Genomic DNA, 22,279 nt, shown 5'->3' with positions numbered 1-22,279 from the left:
CAGTAGTTTGCCATGGTTGGCCTACCAAAGTTTAAATATTGACCACCTGCTACAAATTTTTGTTCAAGTTCTCCATCCAATCCAAATAGTTGCTGAAACAAATATATCATCCAGGGAATCCTACTATTATTACAATATATTCTTCTTTTATATGGTTTTGCTTTGTAATTTGATTAAATTTACACGAACAGATGTACTATGATTATGATGATCAGGATCTGCGCACCGCATGCTTGGCGGGATCACAAACGTCGCAGAGAGGCCAACCTCTTCTCAAGATCCTCAACGTCAGATGATTCAGAACTGCATACAGTTAAGATAGAGTGTTAGATATTATATGGAAACCACATGAAAACGGACCAGAATGGTTTTGATCATGTGAGCATATTATTCTTCTACTTACGACTCAAACTCAATCAATACTAGTTTATCATGGCAAGTTGGCAACAGTTTGTCGTAGAAATCTAATGATACCTTTGAAGGAATGCATTAGTCATGAAGGAATCCCGTCCAATCCTACTAACTTGTGGAAACTGAAAGAAATAAGTTTTCTTCATGACTAATCCATCAATATCCTTTCCAGTTGCACATAATTTGAAAGTTGGGATTCATTTCTTACTTCAACATACATTGAATCTAATAAAATATCCGATCCAAACGAGATTTCAAAACAAAACCAAAACGAATGAAAATCAATAATTTCAAAACATGGGCTTTTGATCAATTTCCTCTGGCACCAAATCAACTTTCAAAGCATCTACCCAAATATGAAAGGAAGTCAATAATTTCAAACTTCAGTGATACCATCAGATATGCTTAACCCCCTCAATGGTATCGACTATGTGAACAATCATTCTTCAAGTTACGACTCAAACTCGAGCAATGATAATTAATCATGGAAAGTTGGCAGAAGACTCTCACAGAAATCTGATGATGCCTTTTGTTTATAAAAATCAACCTGTTGTGTCCACCTACTTTATGCTAGCATTTTACTACAACAATCTATCAAAATAAGGAAAAAAGTCAACTGTAGGTAACCTTTCAATATGATACAATGCACCAACTCTATGAAAACCACGCCAAAACGGTCGTGAACTATAGACATGCTTAAGCCCTCTCAAAGGTACTGATGATGTGAGCAATCTTCTGAATTTGACTCAAGCAATACTGGTTTATTAAGGCAAGTTAGCAACAGTTTAGTGTAAATATCTGATGATGCCTTTAATTTAAAAAAAAGTCAACCTGTTGGCAACAGTTTCGTGTAAAAATATGATGATGCCTTCTATGTAGAAAAGTAATGTCAACCTGTTATGTCCACCTACTTTCTTACGCGCTTATGAATCATTTTCAGTACAGGTGCTTTTCACTTCGAAAAATCAAACAATTCAGTCCACTGCTAAATACAAAATATAAACTTCTGAAATCCTAATCATGACACAAATTACTGAGTTCTAAAGAAGGAAAAATCATTTGGTGTTTCTAATAGTCAATGAACATACCTGTTAACAACATTTGCAGCATTCTTTGGAGCTACATTTTCAGCATTCCTTGAAGCTACATTTTCAGCAGCATTCCTTGAAGCGACATTTTCAGCATTCCTCGGAGCTACATTTACAGTAGTTCTCGATGCAATTCTGCCTTTTGGAGCTGAAGATAACTGTAAGGAACGAGAACAAGAATCAAAAAGCAGTAGTTGGTTTAAAACAAAAAAGAAAAACAAGCAAACTCATGTGAGCTATCAATCTCAAAGCACCAACCTGCGATGCAATATCAACACCAATCTCATCGAGCACCTGAAAAATGAAATATTTGAGTTCTGGATTAATAAGATAATGCTGATATACCTGTACAAGAAAAACAAAACTACTATAAGGATGCCGATACTCCACCTGGTTGGTGAGCTCCTCTGTTTCCTCTTCAGCCTCATCTTTGTCCAAGGTTTCATCAATAGACTCTGACATCATTTCTATCTGCATAGATGACAATAGGATGTCATATTTTACACATATGCGCATAGATGACAATAGGATGTCATATTTTACACATGTGCATTCTCGAACATGACAGTAGAACAATCAGGGAGGAAAATGGCGAGCGTAATTTCCTTCGGACATGGTAGGTTCAAGTTGTGTGTTCATTTGATTAAAACCAACATTGAATTAACCAAGAAATTATTACCAGAAACTATAAGTATTACCGTCATATCCATTTGTGCTGCCTGCTTCTGGAATTCTCTGATCACTTTAACTTGTTTTGCAGGTTCCATTTGCTGAAAAGAGAAATAGATAATGACAACAATACTTGGTTAATTCCAAGAGCTGGTCTAGATGATTCCAAATAAGAAAATCAATTAATAATAATAAAGTTTAAAGGACTATTACATGGTAATAACTAGTAAATCTGCAAATTTTTAATCATCTGAAATTCTCTTGATATCTATACCTTGTTCATTGCCACCATTGCTTTAGTTGCACCTTTCATGCCTGTGGAAATAGAAGTGCTTGCATACAATGCCTGCAAACATATTGCAAGGATACCGACACTCAGACAGTTGCTCGCCTATCATAATCTTTTAACTTAATTCAAAGCATACAATGCTGACCTGTGTATGGGTAGCTACACCTCTTATTTGGGCACGACTTCCTTGCAAGTTAGTAATCTGTTGACGTAGTCTAACGAGTTGACGAGCAAGGATTTTGGTGGCAGCCTGGATAAAACTTGTTGATAATTCAATGTTAAAAATGAATGATTAGGTCCAACAACATGACTGACAGGGTTTTGCCAGCTTACTGCACAAGCTAACCTGCAGAACATTCATCCATCTACATATAGTATGCGGTATGCAGTATCTATTCGTGTAAAGGATCATCCTCTCATAGTTTGTCAAATTCCACAGAGTAACATTGGAAAACAAGTCAGCTCAGTTTGGTAATGTATCGGTAATGGAGCAAATTTATGTAGGTTAGTTTTCTCCTAATATAGTTTTGGATGGCTACTCCGGCATCAATCTACGTGCAAGAAATTGTCTTAAAAGTCAAATGGTTGAAATAAAAGAACTAAATTCAAAAGACGTGGTAAGGTAATACTAATCAACACATCCAAATCATATTGTGAAAAATATGTTGAGCTGCATACTTTTGATCTTCAAGGTTGCAAACCTATACGATGAGGCCGATCGCCCCTTGGAAGTGAATACAGCTAATTCCCATATTAACTAGTACGAGGAAAGAGTAACTTAAACGGAATAGTAAACTTGCCTCGTTACCAGTTTTAGCCGTTTTCTTGATCTCCGCCACTAATTTCCTCTCCTGAAATGCAGAAACAATGAGGACGCTGAGGGAAGCAGCAGAAAACATAATCAATCAGAAGGTTCAGGGTAATTGTAACATGTACCTCCAACTGAAGAGATGCGATCTCACGTTCAATACCTGTAAGAGAAAATGGGAGCAGGGTAGAAAAACAAGTTAAACCACTAAATGTTGTAGTTTCAATTTGTTGCCTCCAACCAAGAGTAATACATAATTTTAGCTGCAGTACACTGAAAAAGTTTGGAACTTTGTGATTGAAGAAATTGTAGATTCTGAGCTCCTCCGATTCCCGACAAATAACGAAGCAAACCATGAAAAGCATGGAAATTAAAAGGAACAATTGATAGCATGTTTTTTCGTTTTTATACACAAATCCAAGGAAATGACAGGAAACTAAATTTGCAGAGATTCAATAGACAAAATAAAACAAGCATTTCATATCATCAGCAATTTTGAAGCAAATTCAAACAATATAAAGAGAAGAAAACACACCTCTTGTAGCAACACTCATTTCTCTTTTGCTTTCCCTGAGAGCCTCTGTTCAAATACTCAACCAATTTAACAAATGCATTCACAAATTTAACCAAACAGACAACCAGCAATAATAAATCTGCAAAAACTAGAAAACCCCACAAAAACTCTGAGAACCAAAAATAAAAAGAACCCATTTCTTCTTCCACATTTCCTCACCCACCAAACACAGTGGCAATGCAAAAACCCTAATCAGTGAAAAGAACTAATGAAACCCTAGAGAGAGAGGAAACCTTTGGGGGAGGTCTTCTTCTTGAAGATGTTCATGGTGGACTGAGTGAGTGAGAACCCAGCAGAGTTGAGAACTTGGGAACTTTTGGGGAGTTGAGAAAGTTTGGCAACAAAGTCCAAACAAACCAAAACAACAGGGCAAAATCTTCTGAATCTGCTTTATAGGAGAGCGTGCTTTTTGTTCCCGGTTCTCACGTATCCACATCCAACGGCAACTTTTCCAACTAGCCGTTACTATTCGTCCCATTTCTTTCTGACTATATTGCCCTTCCACAATAAATAAGTTCGATGCCCTTTTGAGCTGTCATTGGTAATTTCCAATTTGGTACAACACATATTTTATGTCTACTAAGCTTATCCTCAAACTTTCTTTTTCTTTTAATTTATTTATTTTGTTTTATGAATATTTTCATTACTTTCCATCATAATATTCAAAGCAAGAAAATTAAAAGAAAATAAGTAATAAATCATAATGTTATGATATTTATTACCATTATTTTAATTCTTAATTTTCTCAAACAAGTGATACTATATACACTCAATTTAAGCACCAAATGATGTGACACATTTTACGCTATATAAATTTTTGTTACAATTACTAATCAAAGTCTAACTTAAAGTAAAAAATTGATTGGCGACACATTATTTGATTAAAAAATTGGGTGTGTCTAGCATTATTATTTTTATTATAAACAATATTTCTATACTAAATTACACACTAGAGTTTGAATTTAGAATATAATGAATAAAAAAAAAATTCTAACCACCAGAACAATGCACCACTTTCAACCTATATTTCTATTTGAAAGGCAAAGTCAAAGGACTGTTGTCAATAGTCCTTATGTAATTTTGTCTTTAGTTTCAAATGTTTTGTTCTAATATTCTTACTGTATGGTCACTTAGTATTATGATCTAGGGGTATTCATTTTCACTTGTAAATAAAAGGTCTTATGTTCGATTCTTGCCAAAGTCAAATTTGAACCACATTATTACTAGTACATTATGAGACTAAGCCCACCCTCTTCCCTTAGAGTAGATAATATCGTTTGTTCAAAAATTAAAAAAAAAATCACTCAGTATTACGGTCTGGTAGTATTCATCTTCACTTGCAAGTGAGAGATCTTAGGTTCGAATCTCGTGGATGGCAAAATTGATACCAAATTAGGCTGCTCATTGTTAGCTTAACCGAACTCTTACTGTCCTTAATGTAAAAATATAGATGTACTTAAAAAATAAATAAATAAATAAAAAATTATTGCTGTGTGTTCTTTTAATAGTTGGCTTTAAACGTCGGGCCTCATCGCTTGATCCTTCTTGTTGCCATGAGCCTTTTTTGTTGGCCTTGACCTTTATTAGTTCATATGATGATATCCTAAACTTTAAACTTCTTCCATATAACTTAATGAAAATTAGCCTCACGATGTACGATGAATGGACACGGTTGATTTATTCTCCGGATCCTCACAAAGAGGACCTGAAGAGGGAAAATGATCCTTGCCAAATTCTTTTCTTGGGGATCTTAGGGATTCCTTGATCGTAACCGTTCATCGTATATCGTACGATCAGAAATCATTTCAAAGTTTAAAATTTAAAATTAAATATAAATATTACCTAACGAAAATTGACCCCATGATGTAGGATGAACGTTCATGATCACAGGATCCCTAAGATCTTCAGAAAAAAGATCCAGCTAGGATCCTTTTCCTCCGGAGAGGATCCTTGTCCATTGCCCTCTCATCCACCTAAATTCCTCTTTCCAACCTTATCCTTATGCTATTTTATAATTTATCAATGAAACCTCTTAGATGTGCTCTGTAGAAAATAACAAAAAAAGAATTTTTTTTCTTATCACTAGCTTATGAAATGACCCACCAACTAAAAAAAGAATTTTCAAAAGACATGCTTGACTAAGGCAAGTGGGGATTCTTGCCGGATCCTCTTTGCGAGGATGTGACTAAAGATAATTCTCACAATTAATAATAATGATTAAGAACAAAATTACCAAAGAACACAGGAAAAACCCATACAAATGATGTGGAGACTCGCTACGCGTGCGTGGGGTTACGTATGAAAGCTATACATACCACACACATATAATGCAAAATGAAAAGTAAATAATTATTCATCAAAAAGTCTCGACTCCACAGAAGACCAACTAGTAGAAGAACGCAAGAGTTATGAAAACAAAGAGATCATCGAATCCACCAAAGCCAATGTATCATCATCTGCATCTGCCATTCTTCTTCTTCTCGTCTATTTTCTGTCTTATATCATCTGCAAAGGCAATTGCAGAAGCAGAAGCAGAAGCAGCAGTTGGGTATGGATACAAAATTCAATCCGTCCACTATGATTCCTCCGGAAACTCATTGACTGCTGATCTTGGCCTCATCAAGTCCTCCTCCCTCTACGGGCCTGACATCCCAAATCTCAATCTTCACGCCAGGTACCCCTACTCACTAATTTAACTTGATCGATTAATCTTATCTTACTTATATTAGCTGTTGTAGTTGCTTTCCAAGATAACGTTTTTTGTTTTTTTATTTTTATTTTTTATTCTCAATTATTTTTTGGGGGTTGACCAGGAGATCAGGATAACAAGACATCTGAACCGTCCATCGTAGATGCTAAGATAATATTCCAATGAAAATTTTTATTTAAACTCATTTAATCTATTTTTACACCCAACTTAAATTTTAAATGTTAATTATCTATTTTACCCTATTGCATAATTATTATTATGTACAACATAAAATTAATAATAAAACTCAAATTTATAAATAAACTCAAACACTATAATTAAACCATACGATCACTTTTTGTTTATTTTACGTTTATTCTGGCTAAAACCCTAATAGCTCTCATAAAGAAAAATAAGATTTTTTTATTGATGGATGATGATTTTGAATTTTTGAATCATCCAACCAATGTATGACTCAATTTGTGAATTTTTTGTTCATTTGATTTCAATTTTTTAGAGTGTAGAAGTTACTTTACTGTAATTTTTTTCAACAAATACAATGAAAGCATCCTACCTTCCAGCTAAAACAACAACGAAAGCATCCAACGATGAAAAATGTCTGGTGTGGAAGGACCTAGTAACTGGTTGAATTGCCCATAAGTGGACTCCTCGTTCGCTACTTTTATACTGATTGTTTTAATTGAAAGTTCAGTTTCTTATGGCATTTGTAATGTTAAAATATGCTCGAATCCAACACACTACTGATGCATGAATGAAATCATTAATTGAGCAAACACAAGAAATCAACAAGCTTTTCTATTTTAGAAGTTTCATTTGTATACAATTTTCACTGGTTGTTATAGGGCTTGTGTTAGTGAGGTGAAAATTGTGCGAGTTGACACATTCTCAATATGTCTAAGTGCACTTAAAACTCATTAGACGAGACACCAGTTGAATTCCTATTGAAGTACTTAAAGCTTCTGTCACTAGAAGCAAACCAAGTAAACTAACTCAATACCACAAGTCTAACCGTTAATTATGGTAGAAGTTATCTATGTAGTAGCTTCCACGCTATAAGAGCGGTACTCTTCTCCGTTAGAAAATCAGGTAAGCACTTACCCGAACACAACCTGTCACCACTCCCAACAGGTAGCCTTCTCCAGTTTTTGTGTATGTGTGTACTAGCTTTCCCCACTGGGGTGGTAGCCCTCTTTGGCCGTTTCCCAGTTATGATCTCCAAAAGGACAAACTATACACATCGCTTTTCACAATGATTTTTAGCATACATGCATATTCTACAAGTAACAATTGAATTATCAACTTTTTTTGTTGTGGAAAACCATGCAAACTTAGGTCTAAACACATCAGATTTAGCTTCTAAAAATCAAATGGGTGTAAAAATAAATTCACATATTGAATTGGGTTTATGGGGGTATATTAGCTATTAAATTTAGGTTTAAAGAGATATTAATAGTTTAATTAAAAATCAAATGGGTGCAAAGAGTAAGCTGGGTATAGAAATAAGTTAGATGTGTATAAATAAAATTTCTCTATTCCAATTTAAAGTCGGTTGCCCACCAATGCCTTTTTTTTTTCTTTTTTCTTTTTTGTGGAAATTACCAATGCCTTTTCATAAGTTTGGCCAAAACCTGCTCTTTTTAAATTTTTTTGGGTAAATTACATAGTAACCCATCAGGTTTGAGGTTTATTACAACCACGTACAACATCTTTAAAATATTTCACTTTCATACCTCACGTACTATTTTATTTCAAAATAATACATTTGTTAGATTTTTCATCAATTGATCCGTTAAGTGCTGACGTGGTTACCACATCTGTGCCACGTGTCTGCCAAATGTGTGCCACGTGGCAAAAAAAACCTGAGTCTTCTAAAAAAAAAATCAAAACATGAAAGAAAACTCACACCCCCTCCCCTTAAACCAGATACCAACCCCCACCCCCACCCCCGACACGCGCGCCCCCCGGAGACCCTCCCTCCCCCATGACCCACCTCACCCAGAAACCCACATCCCTCCCTCCACACCCACCCTCTTCCCTCATCTACACTCCCCCACTCCTTAAATCCACATCTATTCCTCCCACCTCACGAACCCGGCAAAGGTGGTGTAGACGGGATCTGGGTTTTTTTTTTTTTTTTGGTTGCAGGTAAGGGGTCAGAAGAAGATGAAGATGGGGGAGAATAGAGGGGAAGAGGAAGGGGAAAGACGAACTGAAGGGTTTTTTTTTATTTTTTATTTTTTAATTTTTAATTTTTTGGGTTGTAGGGGGAAGAAGATGAATATGGGGGAGAAGAGAGGAAGGGGGGATAAGGTTTCTGGTTTTGGGGGTTGCGGGGAGAAGCGAGGAGGAAGAGGGGGGATAAGGTTTCAGCATTTTTTAAATTTTTTTAGAAGATTTAGGTTTTTTTTTTAAAAAAAATTATAAATTTTGTTTTGCCACGTGGCACAAATGTAGTAGCCATGTCAGCGCTTAACAGATCAATGGATGAAAAATCTAACGAAGGTATTATTTTGAAATAAAATAGTAAGTGAGGTATGAAAGTGAAATGTTTTAAAGATGTTGTATGAGGTTGTAATAAACCTCAAACTTGAAAGGTTATTATGTAATTTACCCTTTTTTTTTATGCATACAAGCATGATGCTTTAGTTTAAACAAAATAAGAGTGGTTTAAATTCGGGTGAATAGAGAATAGCACATTGATTTGTTTGAATGAGCTTTTAAAATAACTGAAAGCGTTTTTGATGAAAATGTTTTTAGAACCAATCCTTAGTAAAAATGTAAGTAAATTCTGGAGAAAAAAAAACACTTAAAGTGCTTACTGGAAGAAGCACATAAAGTGCTTTTGAAACCCAAAAACATTTTTTCTAAAAGCGGTTCCAACCATTTTAAAATCACATCCAAACGAACTCCCATTTTTGCAAACTGCTATGAAAGTTAAATAATTCAGATTTTTATAGCGAGAAAACATTTTCACGACATAATCTTAATCATGCATGCAGCTATGAAACCAAAGATCGTCTAAGAATTCGAATAACGGACTCAAAGAAGCAAAGATGGGAAATCCCACAAGACATGATCCCCCGCCAAACCAAAACCCCCACCCCCCACCAGCACTGCATCTCCCACGACCTTGTCTTCACTCTCCGCAACACCACCCCATTCGGCTTCACCGTCACCCGCTGCTCCTCCAACGACGTCATCTTCGACACCTCCCCCCACTCGTCAGACCCCAACACCTTCTTGGTCTTCAAGGACCAATACATCCAACTCTCCTCTTCTCTCCCCCATAACAGATCCTCCATTTTCGGCCTCGGCGAGCACACCAAGTCCTCCTTCAAGATCATTCCCAATCAGACATTGACTCTCTGGAATGCCGACATTGGTAGCGTCAATCCCGACCTCAACCTTTACGGGTCCCACCCCTTCTACCTGGACGTCAGGTCGGCGTCTCAAGATGGCGGCAAGACCGGTGCAGGAACATCTCATGGAGTGCTGCTGCTGAATAGCAATGGCATGGACATAACATACAGCGGTGATAGGATTACTTATAAGGTCATCGGTGGAATTGTGGACTTGTACTTCTTTGCCGGGCCGACACCTGAGTTGGTAGTGGAGCAGTATACAGAACTAATCGGCCGCCCTGCCCCTATGCCCTACTGGTCTTTTGGTAAGTATGCTGCTTTAAATTGTATATTTAACTTTGTTAGCTATGTATCCTACCAAAGTAGTGCTAGTCTGCTAAAGCAGTAACATTTTCGTGTCGCATATTGGTCATGTGACATGTGATCGACAGTGAGTCCACTTGTTACGTCAATTATTACTACTAAAAATACTTTTATCTATACTATGTCGATTGAAGATGTGGTTTCATTTTGATTGTCCGTCCTACTAAAATAATATGCTTTCTAGTTTCATATGTACTTACCCTTCATACTAAGTTGTTTTCATTCCCTGCCGAAGGATTCCACCAGTGTCGATATGGTTATAAGAATGTTTCCGATCTTGAGGGCGTGGTTGCTGGTTATGCAAAAGCCGGTATCCCTCTGGAAGTTATGTGGACGGACATTGATTACATGGATGCTTACAAGGACTTCACTCTCGATCCCGTCAACTTTCCATTGGATAAGATGAAGAAATTTGTAAGCACTCTTCACCAAAATGGTCAGAAATATGTCCTCATCTTGGATCCTGGTACGCGGCCTAAACCCTAAGCACTACTAAGTGCATATTCAAATTATCGAAACAGAACAGCAGGAAATGATCATATCATTTCTTTGACAGGTATCAGTAATAAAGACACCTATGAAACCTACATCAGAGGGAAGGAAGCAGATATTTTCATCAAACGCGACGGAATTCCTTACCTGGGAAATGTATGGCCCGGCGATGTGTACTACCCAGACTTTGCACATCCAGAAAGTGAAAAATATTGGGCTAACGAGATACAAATATTTCAAAATGCTCTGCCTTTTGACGGTCTTTGGCTCGATATGAATGAGCTATCCAATTTCATAACCTCTCCTCCCACTCCATCTTCTACATTTGATGACCCTCCTTACAAGGTTAACAATTCTGGAGTCCTGCGTCCGATCAATGAGAAGACTGTTCCGGCATCAGCGCTGCACTTCGGTAACATTACAGAATATAATGCACATAACTTGTACGGACTCTTGGAAGCCAAGGCAACAAGCAACGCCTTAAGCAATGTAACTGGTAAAAGACCGTTTATACTTTCTAGATCGACTTTTGTAAGCTCCGGTAAGTACACAGCACACTGGACTGGAGACAATTCTGCACAATGGAGTGATCTGGCATATACAATTCCAGGCATTTTAAATTTTGGACTTTTCGGAGTTCCAATGGTTGGAGCTGATATATGTGGATTCTCTGGAAATACCACCGAAGAACTCTGCCGGCGATGGATTCAGGTAACTAATGAACCTAGAAAATTCCCATACATATTAGACTACGTTATATATCTTGATTTGTATTTGACTTTATTGACATCTAATGTGACTAAATTAGCTATGTCTACATGTAGCTTGGGGCCTTTTACCCCTTTTCAAGAGATCACTCCGAAAAGTTTACAATCCGTCAAGAGCTCTATCTATGGGACTCAGTGGCAGCAACGTCCAGGAAGGTGCTTGGACTGCGCTACCGGTTGCTCCCCTTATTTTACACATCAATGTATGAGGCACACAAAAAGGGAACCCCAATTGCAAGACCCCTTTTCTTCTCATTTCCTCAAGATATCACAACTTACGAGATCAATACGCAGTTTCTAATTGGTCGAGGTGTAATGGTCTCACCTGTGCTGAAACCTGGAGTCAATTCAGTTGATGCATATTTTCCTGCTGGAAACTGGTTTGATCTCTTCAACTACTCAAAATCTGTGAGTGTAAGTTCAGGACAGCACGTAAGGTTGGATGCGCCGCCTGATCATATCAATGTGCATGTTTGTGAAGGAAATATTTTGGCATTGCAAGGAGAGGCCTTGACAACACAAGCAGCCCGAAAGACTGCTTTCGAGCTTTTGGTGGTCGTTAGCAGTAACAGACAAATTACAGGAGAAGTTTTCTTGGACGACGGAGAGGAAATTGAAATGGGAGGAGAGGGAGGCAAGTGGAGTTTAGTGAGATTTTATAGTGGAACAGAAAATGGAACTGTATTTGTAAGCTCAGAGGTTGTAAATGGAGGATTCGCTTTAAGCGAAAAATGGATCATTGATAAAGTTACCTTCATTGGGTTGGAAAAGGTTGGTCATGGATTGGAAGGGTATGCATCCAACGTTACTAATGGAGCAAATTTGAACGCAAACTCGGATATCAGAGCCAGCTTTGACAGCAGTAAGCAGTTCGTCACAGTAGTGATTTCCGACATATCGATTCTTATAGGATCAGAGTTTAAGTTGGAGCTGAAGCCGAAGCATGCTACCGAAAGCACTTTGTAGAGAAGAAACCGAACACAAGCAATTGAAAAAACAGTTTCTGTTGTAATAAATCAGAAAATACACTAATATACACATTTATATTCTGCAATTATTTGTGTATTACATTGTCGTTTATCCAGCCTTGACAGTAGCCAGCGGTTTGTTATGGTACAGATTTCCGGAGTAGAAGCATGGAAATGCTGTGAACAGCTCTGGAAACGAGAGAGTTTACAGTAAAATTTGAATTTCCAGTATTCGTTTGACCATTAGCCTTTCAAAGTCCCACCAAATTCTTCTAAAAGGCGCTCAATGGTCTTTCTTGATGTGACCTTGTCAATCTCAAATACTTGCATCACCTCTCCGAGACCTGCAAGAGCACCATGGGGAAGTTTAATACCGTCATCCAACGATAATGCAATTTAACCATCTTTTGAATCCCCGCATGATGTGTAGCAATTAAAATAAATAGATACGCAGCTTATTAGCAAGAACAATAAAGGAACCAAAGATTTCAGGTAGGAGTAATTCCCAATTTTTTCGACCACTCAAACTGAAGTGAATGGCTTGTATTAGCTTGAAGTGATTCTTTACCTGGCTGATGGATTGCTTTGAGAGGCAGTTGGGAAGCATCTGAATTGAAGAAAAACAGCAGATTCTTCAAGAGCTCCACTGACTCTGCTGACACTAGGATCTCTCTCTGTATTACACCAAATGTATGGGCAATGTCAAAGCCTCTACCATAAGATAGTAAAACGCTAGCGCTACACAACCCTTTTTCTAGATTACATATTCAGTTTGTTCTGAAAAAAAAAACCAGAGACTGTAAGTGCAGCAAAATATGTATGGATACTTGAGAGTCGGTGGATTACTTTTTAATTGAGCGCATACTTTGGCTCAATTTGTTTACAGTACTCCCCGTCCCATGACAAAGAAATGCCAAAATGCCCTTAGATGAGCACTTGGCAGTCCAAAACTAGGATACAAAATATTTCAATCACATTAAAAACAGAAGTTTGAGTTGTTCGAACATGGAAGTTACAATTGTCTCTCAAACTTTAACCCACTCGAAGCTTTGGCTTTATTAATCATGACTCACAAAGGAAAGATTCAAACCCTCTTTGAAATAGGTTCATTTTAAATTAATCCCCAGGGCCTACCAGATCATTAACAGGTAGAGCACGCATTAACAATAAGAGAAAATGTCGAAGATGACTTATATAAGCATGTCTCTAACCTTGAAGTTCTTTTTCGAATCATAATACCCAGAAACAACCACGAGAAGCTGAAGTTTCTCCATCTCTGAAATTCACGATAAAAAACAATGAAATTCATCAATTTAGTTTGGAACAGGGAAAACAAGATTAAAAGACGTGTAAGTGAGTGGCAATAAAAAACTATTGGCAATATAATATCTTCAGCATTATAGTATGTTACTAACATTATTAGCGGCATAAAAAGAACATAAATAACTGAAGTGAGCTTGGATTAAAGGTCGACCTATACTATCTCAAATCAGTAAACAAACTGACTAGTAAAGGCTTCAAGACTTCTGTTTCTAGCGATATGATAGATGTTTATGGATCAACTTCCTAACGAGAATTTAATGAAAGAAAATTATATACTTACGTTGGAAATTTTTAATTTCACGCACTGAGGCGTTCTCATGTTCAAGAAGCTGTGCAATTGGCATTCCGGTGGAACTCATCCCGATTTGTGATGTTCTAGCACCAAGACCCTCCAGTTTACCTGTTTCAACAACTATTAAGTTAGTGGAAGGATATTCCATTATGTTGAAGGGCAAAAACAAATCCCATGACAAGCTTAAAAGGACTGAGGTTAGTTCAAGTCCAGACCTACTCTTGTCCACTTTTTGAAATCCTTGCGCAATATATCACTAATCTTGAGATTAGATACATCGTACATTTTGTATCTCACTGAAATAAAACAATTATATTTAGAGGAAGAAGTTTTGAGGAAATAAAGTAAATTAAAAAGATGGACAGGCACGTAGTGGACGTTACATACATAACTGGTAAAGGCCATTGCATCCAAAGCGACCAGCACCATGGATTAACAGTGCAGACATGTACTTATCCTTGGTTGAACAATGAGAACTACACAAGTTTGTGGAGTCTAAAAGGATGGCAGCTAACTGCAAGAAAAAGGAATTCCAGAGGAAAAGTAATGTAATAAGGCAATGGAGGGAAAAGTAAAAGTCCAAACTTAAGAGCAATTCATGGCCAACCATGCTTCCAACTACTGATCCTCCCACCCAGGAACTCAAAGGGCTAGCTACTATAAGTGGTAAGGATCTGACTACCTATCTTATGCTACGAGTCGAACCTAAGTAAAGAAACGGGGAATAGGTACGTACCATCATGATACACATCTGCTGAAAGGAAAGATGAAAGAAATAAAAAGGATAAGGAGTAAAAGAAAATCAAAAGGCCAAGAAAAATTTCTTAAAATCATGGGAATGGTTTATATCGTTGCTGCACAAGTACATGGCCTATACATATAGGCCCATGAGAGAGAGAGATATGTCTTTTAAATTTCGAAATAAGTTGTTCACATTTTAGAGCATGGAACAGGAAAAAGGAAGCTACCAAAAGTCTACTGAATCCTTGTCCAGCCAAAATCTCAGGTGAAATCAGAGAAAACTTCTCAGCAACAACTGTACAGCATGAGCTATCCTGTTTATAACACAATAATCAACACATTCATTCATGTTATGAACAATTGGGACAAAATAATGAAGCTGCCAAGGTTATAATGAATAAGTTTCAATCATACCTCTGCTACAGTAACACTCTTAACCCAGGGATATACAGATTCTCCCTGTTAAACAAAACAAAATCTTAACCATATTGAACATCTCAACAAGTAGCAGGATAAGCTTAAAACATATCCACATTGAGTTCAGCAAAGCACCTGTTTGCAATTGAAATTTTCCACTACAGCCTCTTTCAATGCCTGTTATAGGAAGACAAGAGTATGAATCATTTACCATGGTTAAAAATTCAAGTGCATCGAAATTTTCAAATCTGACTTACCTCTTGCTTGGCTGGGAGCTTGTGGCCATTTAATAGAACTACTTTAAGACTCCCAAATAGATCATAATATGACAGATCAATCTGCTCCAAATTTCACGTGAAAGATAAACTCATAAGTTGAACAGACATGTCCTAATTGAAAAGTTATAAGTCAGGCCCCAGCTAGTCACAGACTCACAGGTAAGGGCGTTTAAAATGAGAGAGAAAAGAATCCGGATAAGTCAACTGTAAAACCGAATGATTCACATATGATTCAACGATATGGTTGTTCCACATAGGGGAGAGGCAGGGAGCGGTGAATGATTGGGGGTAGTAAGGGAGCCAACATGGGGGACAGTAAACTGAGGATTAAGGCTGTGTTCTAGAGCACTTGAATGGATAATGTGAATCTTGTATTTAGTTTCACCAAGAAAATCACGACAGGGATTAAAACTTTACTGAATGATAAAATAAAAGGAGTTGGACTATCTTTGGTCATCAGCACTGACCTATCTAAGTGGAAGCTAATAGAAGAACACCATAAAACATTAAAAATTCCAGTAGTCAATGGAACATACCTATCTTTGGTCATCAGCACTGACCTACTAAAGTGAAAGCTAATAGAAGAACACCATAAAACATTATAAATTCCAGCAGTCAATGGAACGTACCTCATCCACGAATATTAAGGATGACTGATCAATTTGACAAGAATCAAGTAACCATTTGAGTTCAGCTTTAGAATTTATGGCCGACCTCTTCATGTTGATGACAGGCACTGTGCAGAACTGGTCAGATTTTTGTGTTTCATTCAGGTAGAAGGCATAACTGACGGTTGAAGCAACAGATCCAACATCTGCAAATTGTCAAAGAGAGGCAAAAATGTATACTGACATAAATTCACAAATTTGGCTGAAAGATAGAGAAATCTCGACGACCATTCTGAAACACATTATCAGCATCAAAATACAGGTTTCTTATATTTATTTTTCAATTCGTATTGATAAAATTTATGGACATATTAAGTTTACTTTTTTAATTTGTATTGATAAAGTTTATGGACATATTGAGTTCAGCAAAACATCTATATAGTATTAGACAGGATAACAACTCAAATGTTTTTTATCTTTTCAGGGTATACATGGCATATTAAGTTTGTTTTGAAACTCATACTGTAGCACAATGAGGTTACTTACATATAGATGTAAATTTAAAAAAAAAATACGATACAGAAATCACAAAAGTACAAGTAAAGAAATGTTGGAAAGGAGAATTAAAGGCAGGCATTACCAGCAACATCTTGAGCCATTACAACATGTAAGAATTTTCCCGGGACACCGGCCTTAACTTCATCCTTTGTGGCTTTAAGAAACAAATTAAGCTTGTAAATGCTTGGACACGATGCAACAATTTCAAATTGCGGCGAGTCCCCATTATAAAACGATGCAGCAGACTGAGGAAGTGAAACTGTGGACAGGTTTTCTTTCCTTCTATTCACCCTGAATGATTTCCCACTTGTGACACTTGCTAGACCATTTACTCTACCATGCTTATGATCATTTGCTTCAATGGCGGGCTCATTTAATTTCCCCAAATCAAAGCTAGAAACTGGCTGAACATTAGTGAATGCAAATGAAGCAGTTTTACCAAGTTTCGCCCTTTCAAAGGGCTCAAGAACACTATCATCAGAGAATGGAAGCTGCCCTTTTCTTGTGAGAGTGTTACCAATATCCGACATGGTACGAGAAATGTTCCGCCTTACAGGGATTGCCGGAAAATCAACAGTAGGAGGGCTAGGATTCTGATCATCAAGCCTCAACAGGCCATCGAAAAACGGGTCCTTTCTGGAACGGTTGTATGGCTCCTTCACCTACAAAACAACATCAATAGGCACAATTTCAGTACAATTTCAACGAAAAGAGGCTTCCTCTTTTACTCGCTGCGTCCCGAATTCAAACCCTGCTTCTCTTAGTCTAGCTTAGAGGAGTAATATCGGTCGTAACACGAAAAATAGCAAAACGAAAAGGTTAAGAATCAAATGAGCTTCAGACCGACCTGATTGAGTTGCCCAACTGCTCCGGGACTGGGACTCCTGGACCTCATGATTCTGAATAGCAATAGAAGAAAGCGCCGGGAGAATGCTGTGGCAGTTTTGAATGCGTGAGAGGACGTCAAAATCCGTGACTAAAAAAACAAGAGCACAAGACGCCATGGGAAGCCTTGTGAAATCCGCCATAATCTTAGCAGAGCTCAATAGCTAAGGAAACAAAGTTTCAATCTTTCCCTCTTCCATTTCCCTATAATTTCACCGCGTGTTGTAAATTAACAGATACGTTAAACAATAGTCAAAATGTTAACCCAATAAAAACGGCCTTTGACGAGAAAACTTTTTCTCAGTTGGCAATCACATCTCATCCCAGCCAGCTGCCAGCCTACCGCTTCTATCGAACCCATCGAGCGGGAACCCAGTTCGTGTCTGAGCTTCAGTTCCACCGCCCCGACTCCTTGACCGTCATCGTCGAGAGGACCGGCTCCAAGCGGCGCGAAAAGAACCGACCTTTAAGTCATCGATTCTCGAAAGGGTACTCATATTTTAAAAACTATTTTCCAATTTTCTAATCTGGTTTGGCTTATTCTCCAATTTTATAATCTTGGTGTGGCTTGTTTGCCAGTGCTTTGACTTGGGTTTTCTTGTTTTGTTGTATCCTTGTGAGTGGTTTTTTATTATCTGTTTGGCTGCTAGGAAAACGTAAGAAAATGGAGGGAAATGGGTTTTTCATAATCGTCGAAAATTTCTGATGTCAGCTCTTTCTGTGAATTCGATGAAAAGCAACAATTTTTTAATCCGGGAATCAGTTAATGTCATTACAAATTTTGTGATAGGACTAGGGGTCATTACAAAGGAAAAGCTGCTATTTTTTCCAAGTTAGGGTCATTACAAAGCTGCTATTTTCAGCTTTGACTGACCCCTAACTTTGAAAAAAAGCAGGTTTGGCTCTGTTTTCCAAAGACATAAAACACCCCAGTCATGTTTTCAAAAAAAAAAAAAACACCCCAGCTTTTTTCCACACCTGCTTTTGAAAAAATTTAAGCAATGCCAAACCAGTACCAATTTGGTTCTTTTACTTTTTTCAGCTGCGATGGACATCCCTCTGCCTGTTAATAAATTAGCTCTGCATTTGGTTAATCACGATAACAAGTAAGTTCACCTTATCAGTTTTATTTATTGATGTTTTTGCTTGTATTTGTATCGTTCGAGATACCGAACATGTCTGGTTTTCGAAGATTGAATTTTGCTTCAACTTTAGCAGGATGATAGAAGGAACTGGAAGGAATACATAAACGTATAGCTTAAAGACATTAGATTTTAGCTGGCAGTAGAAATTGCATTACCTTTTAGTTTTCGGAGAATTGCATTTGTTTGTTAAATTTCCAGCATGGATGTTATTATGTTAATGCTGACAAAGTTCGTACCATAAGGTGTAATGTTTTTGGAAATATGTTAGCTCACTCTTTCTTTCTCTCTAAACTAGGGACAAGAAGTACGTAGTTCTAGTAGCAACTGGAAGTTTCAATCCTCCTACCTATATGCATTTACGAATGTTGGGTAAGTTGCGGCACAAACTAAGGGCTCGTTTGAAAGTTTTTTTTAAATGATTGAAAGCATTTTTAGCGAAAATGTTTTTGGGTTCTAAAGTGCTTTTTCAGGATTCAATTGCATTTTTACGAAGGATGTTCCACAAACATTTTCACCAGAAGCGCTTTCAGCTGCTTTAAAAGCACTTCCAAACAAGTTCTAAATTTCTTTCTCATTTGACAGCTAAATTGGGAATTTACATATATGCAAAATGCACTCTCTTCTTTTGACCGGGTCATTGCCTCGTGGGTTTCATTTTCTAATTGTGACTTTGGATCTTTGGCTTAGTTTTCAGTGGAAATTACAGTTTTTAATTTATATTTCGACCAATTTTGTTCTTGTCAACAGAGCTGGCAAGAGATGCACTAAATTCAGAAGGCTTTTGTGTAATTGGAGCTTATATTTCGCCTGTTAATGATGCATACAACAAGAAGGTTTGTAACCTTAATAGCATCTCTGTAGGCATCGGAGTAGAAAAAGCTTTTATATGCTCAATGTTAAGTGCACAATATGCACAGCAGTACCGACCAAAGTTCTGAGATGAGGCTACATTTCTGAGATGAGGCTACATTAGGAAGTTGGTCATATACCTCAAGTTCTTCCATGACCCTTTTAACCGGCGTTGTAGAAGCAACACGATTAAAGTTATAACAAAAGTTACTTGAATGAGTTTGTCTCAGTTATGAGGTTTTTTTACCACTTTATGCTAGTGAAGTGCTATAACTAAATTACATAATCAGGTATCACATCCCTCTGTTGCCACATACTGAGATGGTCACTTGGTTGGCTATGTAGGGACTTATATCTGCTGAACATCGTGTACAGATGTGTCATCTAGCTTGCAAGAGTTCAGAATTTATAATGGTTGATCCGTGGGAGGTATGTCCCTCCTTCTCCACCACAAAAATTCTTTAGAATCTTAGATGATGATTCTGTATGTGGTTCTGTGTCTTATTTATTTACTACCGCTAGGGTTCTGTGTACTTATGCATAGAAGTTATAAATTGATTTTACAGGCAAGACAAAGTAGCTTCCAGCGCACCTTAACTGTTCTGTCTAGAGTCAAGGGTTTCTTGTCTGAGGCTGGTATGATACCAAGTGGTAAGATTTGCAAACTGTTATCCCTTATTTTCCGTTTGAGCAATTAAGCTGCACCGGCAGCTTTTTTTTTTTTTAGTAAGTTATATGTATGTAGAGGTCGCACTTGGTGCGATGGCAAGTGCCTTCGCCCATGAGCGGTAGGTCTCGGGTTCGAGACTTGGGAGCAGCCTCTCCATAAATAGGGGTAAGGCTAGCCGACATTCACCTCTCCCAGACCCTGCGTAAAGCGGGAGCCTTGTGCACTGGGTACGACCTTTTTAGTAAGTTATATGTATGCATGGAGAAGGTATAGATGCAAAGCACACATGCACTGTGCACATGTTCTTTCCCAAAACTGTATGGCTGTAACATCATAGGAAGTTTGTCAGGAAGGCTTTGTCATATTGGTGTTTGAGGCTCTTAGTCCATCGAATCCATCCATAAGCAGCAGTGCTGACACTCAACACAAATTTCGTTTTACGGACTTTGTGTAATCAATTTGATGCATGATAATTCTGGAGCTGGTTTCAGTTCTACATCATCATTGTTAATTTGGAGGGCAATACGATTGAATTTTGTGTCTTGCTCGTGATAGAATCCCTCAAGTGCATGCTTGTATGTGGTTCTGATCTACTCCAGTCTTTTGTCATTCCTGGATTTTGGATTCCTGAGCAGGTCTGTCTATAATTCAATATTACGGTGGTCATATATAGTCGATTCATGCAAGATAATCATCTCATTGTCCAGATTCTTGCTCTTATTTATCAGGTGAGAAGCATATGTGGAGATTATGGTGTGGTTTCCATTCGCAGGGATGGACAAGATGTTGACAAAATTATCTCAAATGATGAAATTTTGAAAGAGAACAAAGTAAGTTGATTTACCATTGCTTTCGGGCTCGTGAATTGTAATGATCAATCAAATCTCATTCAGCGTTATAACACTGGGTTTTTTAGCTATACCTATATTAGACTGGTTAGTTTAACTAGCGTCCACAATGGTGTTATTCTCATGTAGTTTTCAAATCTGAATATAAGTTAACCAAATTATTCGGATTGTGCTGTAAAGGGGTAGAATTTGGTCTAAATTGAAAAGCAAAAAATTTCGTAGTGATTCGAAGTTTGCAAAGTGTAAAACCTTTTGTTGCCTGAATAGTTTTGGTTTGAAACTTCTTACAGTCCACTGCTTGTGGCCTCATTGATGCTATTAAACCTTTTTCTTCTTTTGTAGGGTAACATAAAAGTTGTGGATGAACTTGTACCGAACCAAATAAGTTCAACGAGAGTAAGGTAAAGACAATCTGATTCATTGACAGAAATGTTTAGGGAATGTTGAATTGATAATTTACATTGTTTTTCAGGGATTGCATTTCAAGAGGATTGTCAATAAAATATCTGACTGCAGATGAAGTAATTGATTACGTTAGAGATCATCGTCTGTACTTGAACACAAATGACAAATGATGATATTGTCTTCATCAAGGGATGTACATGGTTATGAGATCGTTCTGCAGAAAGCAGAAACCAATAATTAACTAATCGATTGATACCGCACATTATGTTTGGCAAGGGAGTAGACAGCATTCTGGATTTTCTTCATTGTTTTATTTTTCAAATTGTGTTGAAGTTCAGTCTGCAGAAAGCTTAACTTGTTCTCCGATGCATAATTTGGTATATAATGGCCCCATCCCCACCGATGATCCACGTAGTTTGTATATGTTATATGCCTACGTCAAGTGCTAGTCTATAACATCTGCCATAGACGAAATGCAGGAACGATCTGACTAGAAAGTTATTCAGAACTTGATGAAGAAAACGATCTGAGTATAGAGTTGATTATATAAAGTTCCTAGATTGAAATGCTTGTTGGAAGTGATGTGCTACATGTTTTACAGTACGTGCAAAGAAGCACTTGAAGTACTAAACAAAGTAGGTATCAGTTTGGTATGAATCATACCGTATGATAGGAGCCAAAAACTTGAAATCAGCAAGAATCTCAGGTTTTGGTAGTACGAACAAGGACAAAAGAGGGAGTTGGGTGCCGGCGGTTAAC

The 22,279-nt window shown here is 37.5% G+C and overlaps 4 protein-coding genes across 6 annotated transcripts; 2 read left to right on the top strand and 2 right to left on the bottom strand.

Annotated features, from left to right (window-relative positions):
- Window positions 1–68: 68 nt before the first annotated feature.
- LOC126587965 (vacuolar protein sorting-associated protein 2 homolog 2) lies at window positions 69–4,222 on the bottom strand. The gene is made up of 11 exons (XM_050253082.1): window positions 4,073–4,222; window positions 3,801–3,845; window positions 3,394–3,428; window positions 3,258–3,308; window positions 2,603–2,707; window positions 2,443–2,514; window positions 2,198–2,269; window positions 1,890–1,970; window positions 1,758–1,793; window positions 1,500–1,657; window positions 69–303 (listed from the first exon to the last, which is right to left on the bottom strand). The coding sequence occupies exons 1-11, from the start codon at window positions 4,104–4,106 to the stop codon at window positions 243–245; spliced, it is 750 nt and encodes a 249-aa protein (XP_050109039.1). The 5' UTR covers window positions 4,107–4,222; the 3' UTR covers window positions 69–242.
- Window positions 4,223–6,118: 1,896 nt separating this feature from the next.
- On the top strand, window positions 6,119–12,617 carry LOC126587943 (alpha-glucosidase-like). The gene is made up of 5 exons (XM_050253054.1): window positions 6,119–6,513; window positions 9,549–10,216; window positions 10,510–10,740; window positions 10,831–11,477; window positions 11,591–12,617. The coding sequence occupies exons 1-5, from the start codon at window positions 6,248–6,250 to the stop codon at window positions 12,497–12,499; spliced, it is 2,721 nt and encodes a 906-aa protein (XP_050109011.1). The 5' UTR covers window positions 6,119–6,247; the 3' UTR covers window positions 12,500–12,617.
- Window positions 12,522–17,707, bottom strand: LOC126587950 (uncharacterized). 3 transcript variants are annotated; one of them, XM_050253060.1, is made up of 13 exons: window positions 17,566–17,707; window positions 16,801–17,380; window positions 16,182–16,366; window positions 15,532–15,612; window positions 15,410–15,451; window positions 15,272–15,316; window positions 15,085–15,171; window positions 14,504–14,630; window positions 14,332–14,412; window positions 14,105–14,224; window positions 13,713–13,777; window positions 13,070–13,175; window positions 12,522–12,845 (listed from the first exon to the last, which is right to left on the bottom strand). In XM_050253060.1, the coding sequence occupies exons 1-13, from the start codon at window positions 17,611–17,613 to the stop codon at window positions 12,745–12,747; spliced, it is 1,668 nt and encodes a 555-aa protein (XP_050109017.1). In that variant the 5' UTR covers window positions 17,614–17,707; the 3' UTR covers window positions 12,522–12,744. The 3 variants fall into 3 exon arrangements, with proteins under 3 accessions (XP_050109017.1, XP_050109019.1, XP_050109020.1); XM_050253062.1 differs by lacking the exon at window positions 15,272–15,316; XM_050253063.1 differs by lacking the exon at window positions 12,522–12,845 and having other exon boundaries at window positions 13,140–13,278.
- A 236-nt stretch (window positions 17,708–17,943) lies between these two features.
- Window positions 17,944–21,780, top strand: LOC126587966 (nicotinamide/nicotinic acid mononucleotide adenylyltransferase-like). The gene is made up of 10 exons (XM_050253083.1): window positions 17,944–18,092; window positions 18,646–18,709; window positions 19,044–19,117; window positions 19,496–19,581; window positions 19,943–20,026; window positions 20,164–20,248; window positions 20,823–20,902; window positions 20,996–21,097; window positions 21,458–21,516; window positions 21,588–21,780. The coding sequence occupies exons 2-10, from the start codon at window positions 18,651–18,653 to the stop codon at window positions 21,688–21,690; spliced, it is 732 nt and encodes a 243-aa protein (XP_050109040.1). The 5' UTR covers window positions 17,944–18,092; window positions 18,646–18,650; the 3' UTR covers window positions 21,691–21,780.
- The last annotated feature ends 499 nt before the right edge of the window (window positions 21,781–22,279 follow it).

The sequence above is a fragment of the Malus sylvestris genome, chromosome 10, assembly GCF_916048215.2.
Source record: "Malus sylvestris chromosome 10, drMalSylv7.2, whole genome shotgun sequence".
Classification (NCBI taxonomy): Eukaryota; Viridiplantae; Streptophyta; class Magnoliopsida; order Rosales; family Rosaceae; genus Malus; species Malus sylvestris.
Note: the sequence above shows the minus strand (reverse complement) of the source record. Positions and strands in the feature narration are given on the sequence as shown.

What these genes read in the sequence shown, in the direction of transcription:
- LOC126587966 (XM_050253083.1), top strand. Translation starts at nt 18,651, where the DNA reads ATGGACATCCCTCTGCCTGTTAATAAATTAGCTCTGCATTTGGTTAAT. An exon ending in TATGCATTTACGAATGTTGG is followed by an intron (nt 19,118 to 19,495) that starts GTAAGTTGCGGC and finishes TCTTGTCAACAG; the next exon opens with AGCTGGCAAGAGATGCACTA. An exon ending in AAATTTTGAAAGAGAACAAA is followed by an intron (nt 21,098 to 21,457) that starts GTAAGTTGATTT and finishes CTTCTTTTGTAG; the next exon opens with GGTAACATAAAAGTTGTGGA.
- LOC126587965 (XM_050253082.1), bottom strand. Translation starts at nt 4,106, where the DNA reads ATGAACATCTTCAAGAAGAAGACCTCCCCCAAAG. An exon ending in CAATGGTGGCAATGAACAAG is followed by an intron (nt 2,270 to 2,442) that starts GTATAGATATCA and finishes TTCTCTTTTCAG; the next exon opens with CAAATGGAACCTGCAAAACA. An exon ending in GCTGCAAATGTTGTTAACAG is followed by an intron (nt 304 to 1,499) that starts GTATGTTCATTG and finishes AACTGTATGCAG; the next exon opens with TTCTGAATCATCTGACGTTG.
- LOC126587950 (XM_050253060.1), bottom strand. Translation starts at nt 17,613, where the DNA reads ATGAGGTCCAGGAGTCCCAGTCCCGGAGCAGTTGGGCAACTCAATCAG. An exon ending in ATTCGAAAAAGAACTTCAAG is followed by an intron (nt 13,176 to 13,712) that starts GTTAGAGACATG and finishes GGTGTAATACAG; the next exon opens with AGAGAGATCCTAGTGTCAGC. An exon ending in CAAAGCAATCCATCAGCCAG is followed by an intron (nt 12,846 to 13,069) that starts GTAAAGAATCAC and finishes GTGCTCTTGCAG; the next exon opens with GTCTCGGAGAGGTGATGCAA.
- LOC126587943 (XM_050253054.1), top strand. Translation starts at nt 6,248, where the DNA reads ATGAAAACAAAGAGATCATCGAATCCACCAAAGCCAATGTATCATCAT. An exon ending in TATGCCCTACTGGTCTTTTG is followed by an intron (nt 10,217 to 10,509) that starts GTAAGTATGCTG and finishes TCCCTGCCGAAG; the next exon opens with GATTCCACCAGTGTCGATAT. An exon ending in TGTCCTCATCTTGGATCCTG is followed by an intron (nt 10,741 to 10,830) that starts GTACGCGGCCTA and finishes TTTCTTTGACAG; the next exon opens with GTATCAGTAATAAAGACACC.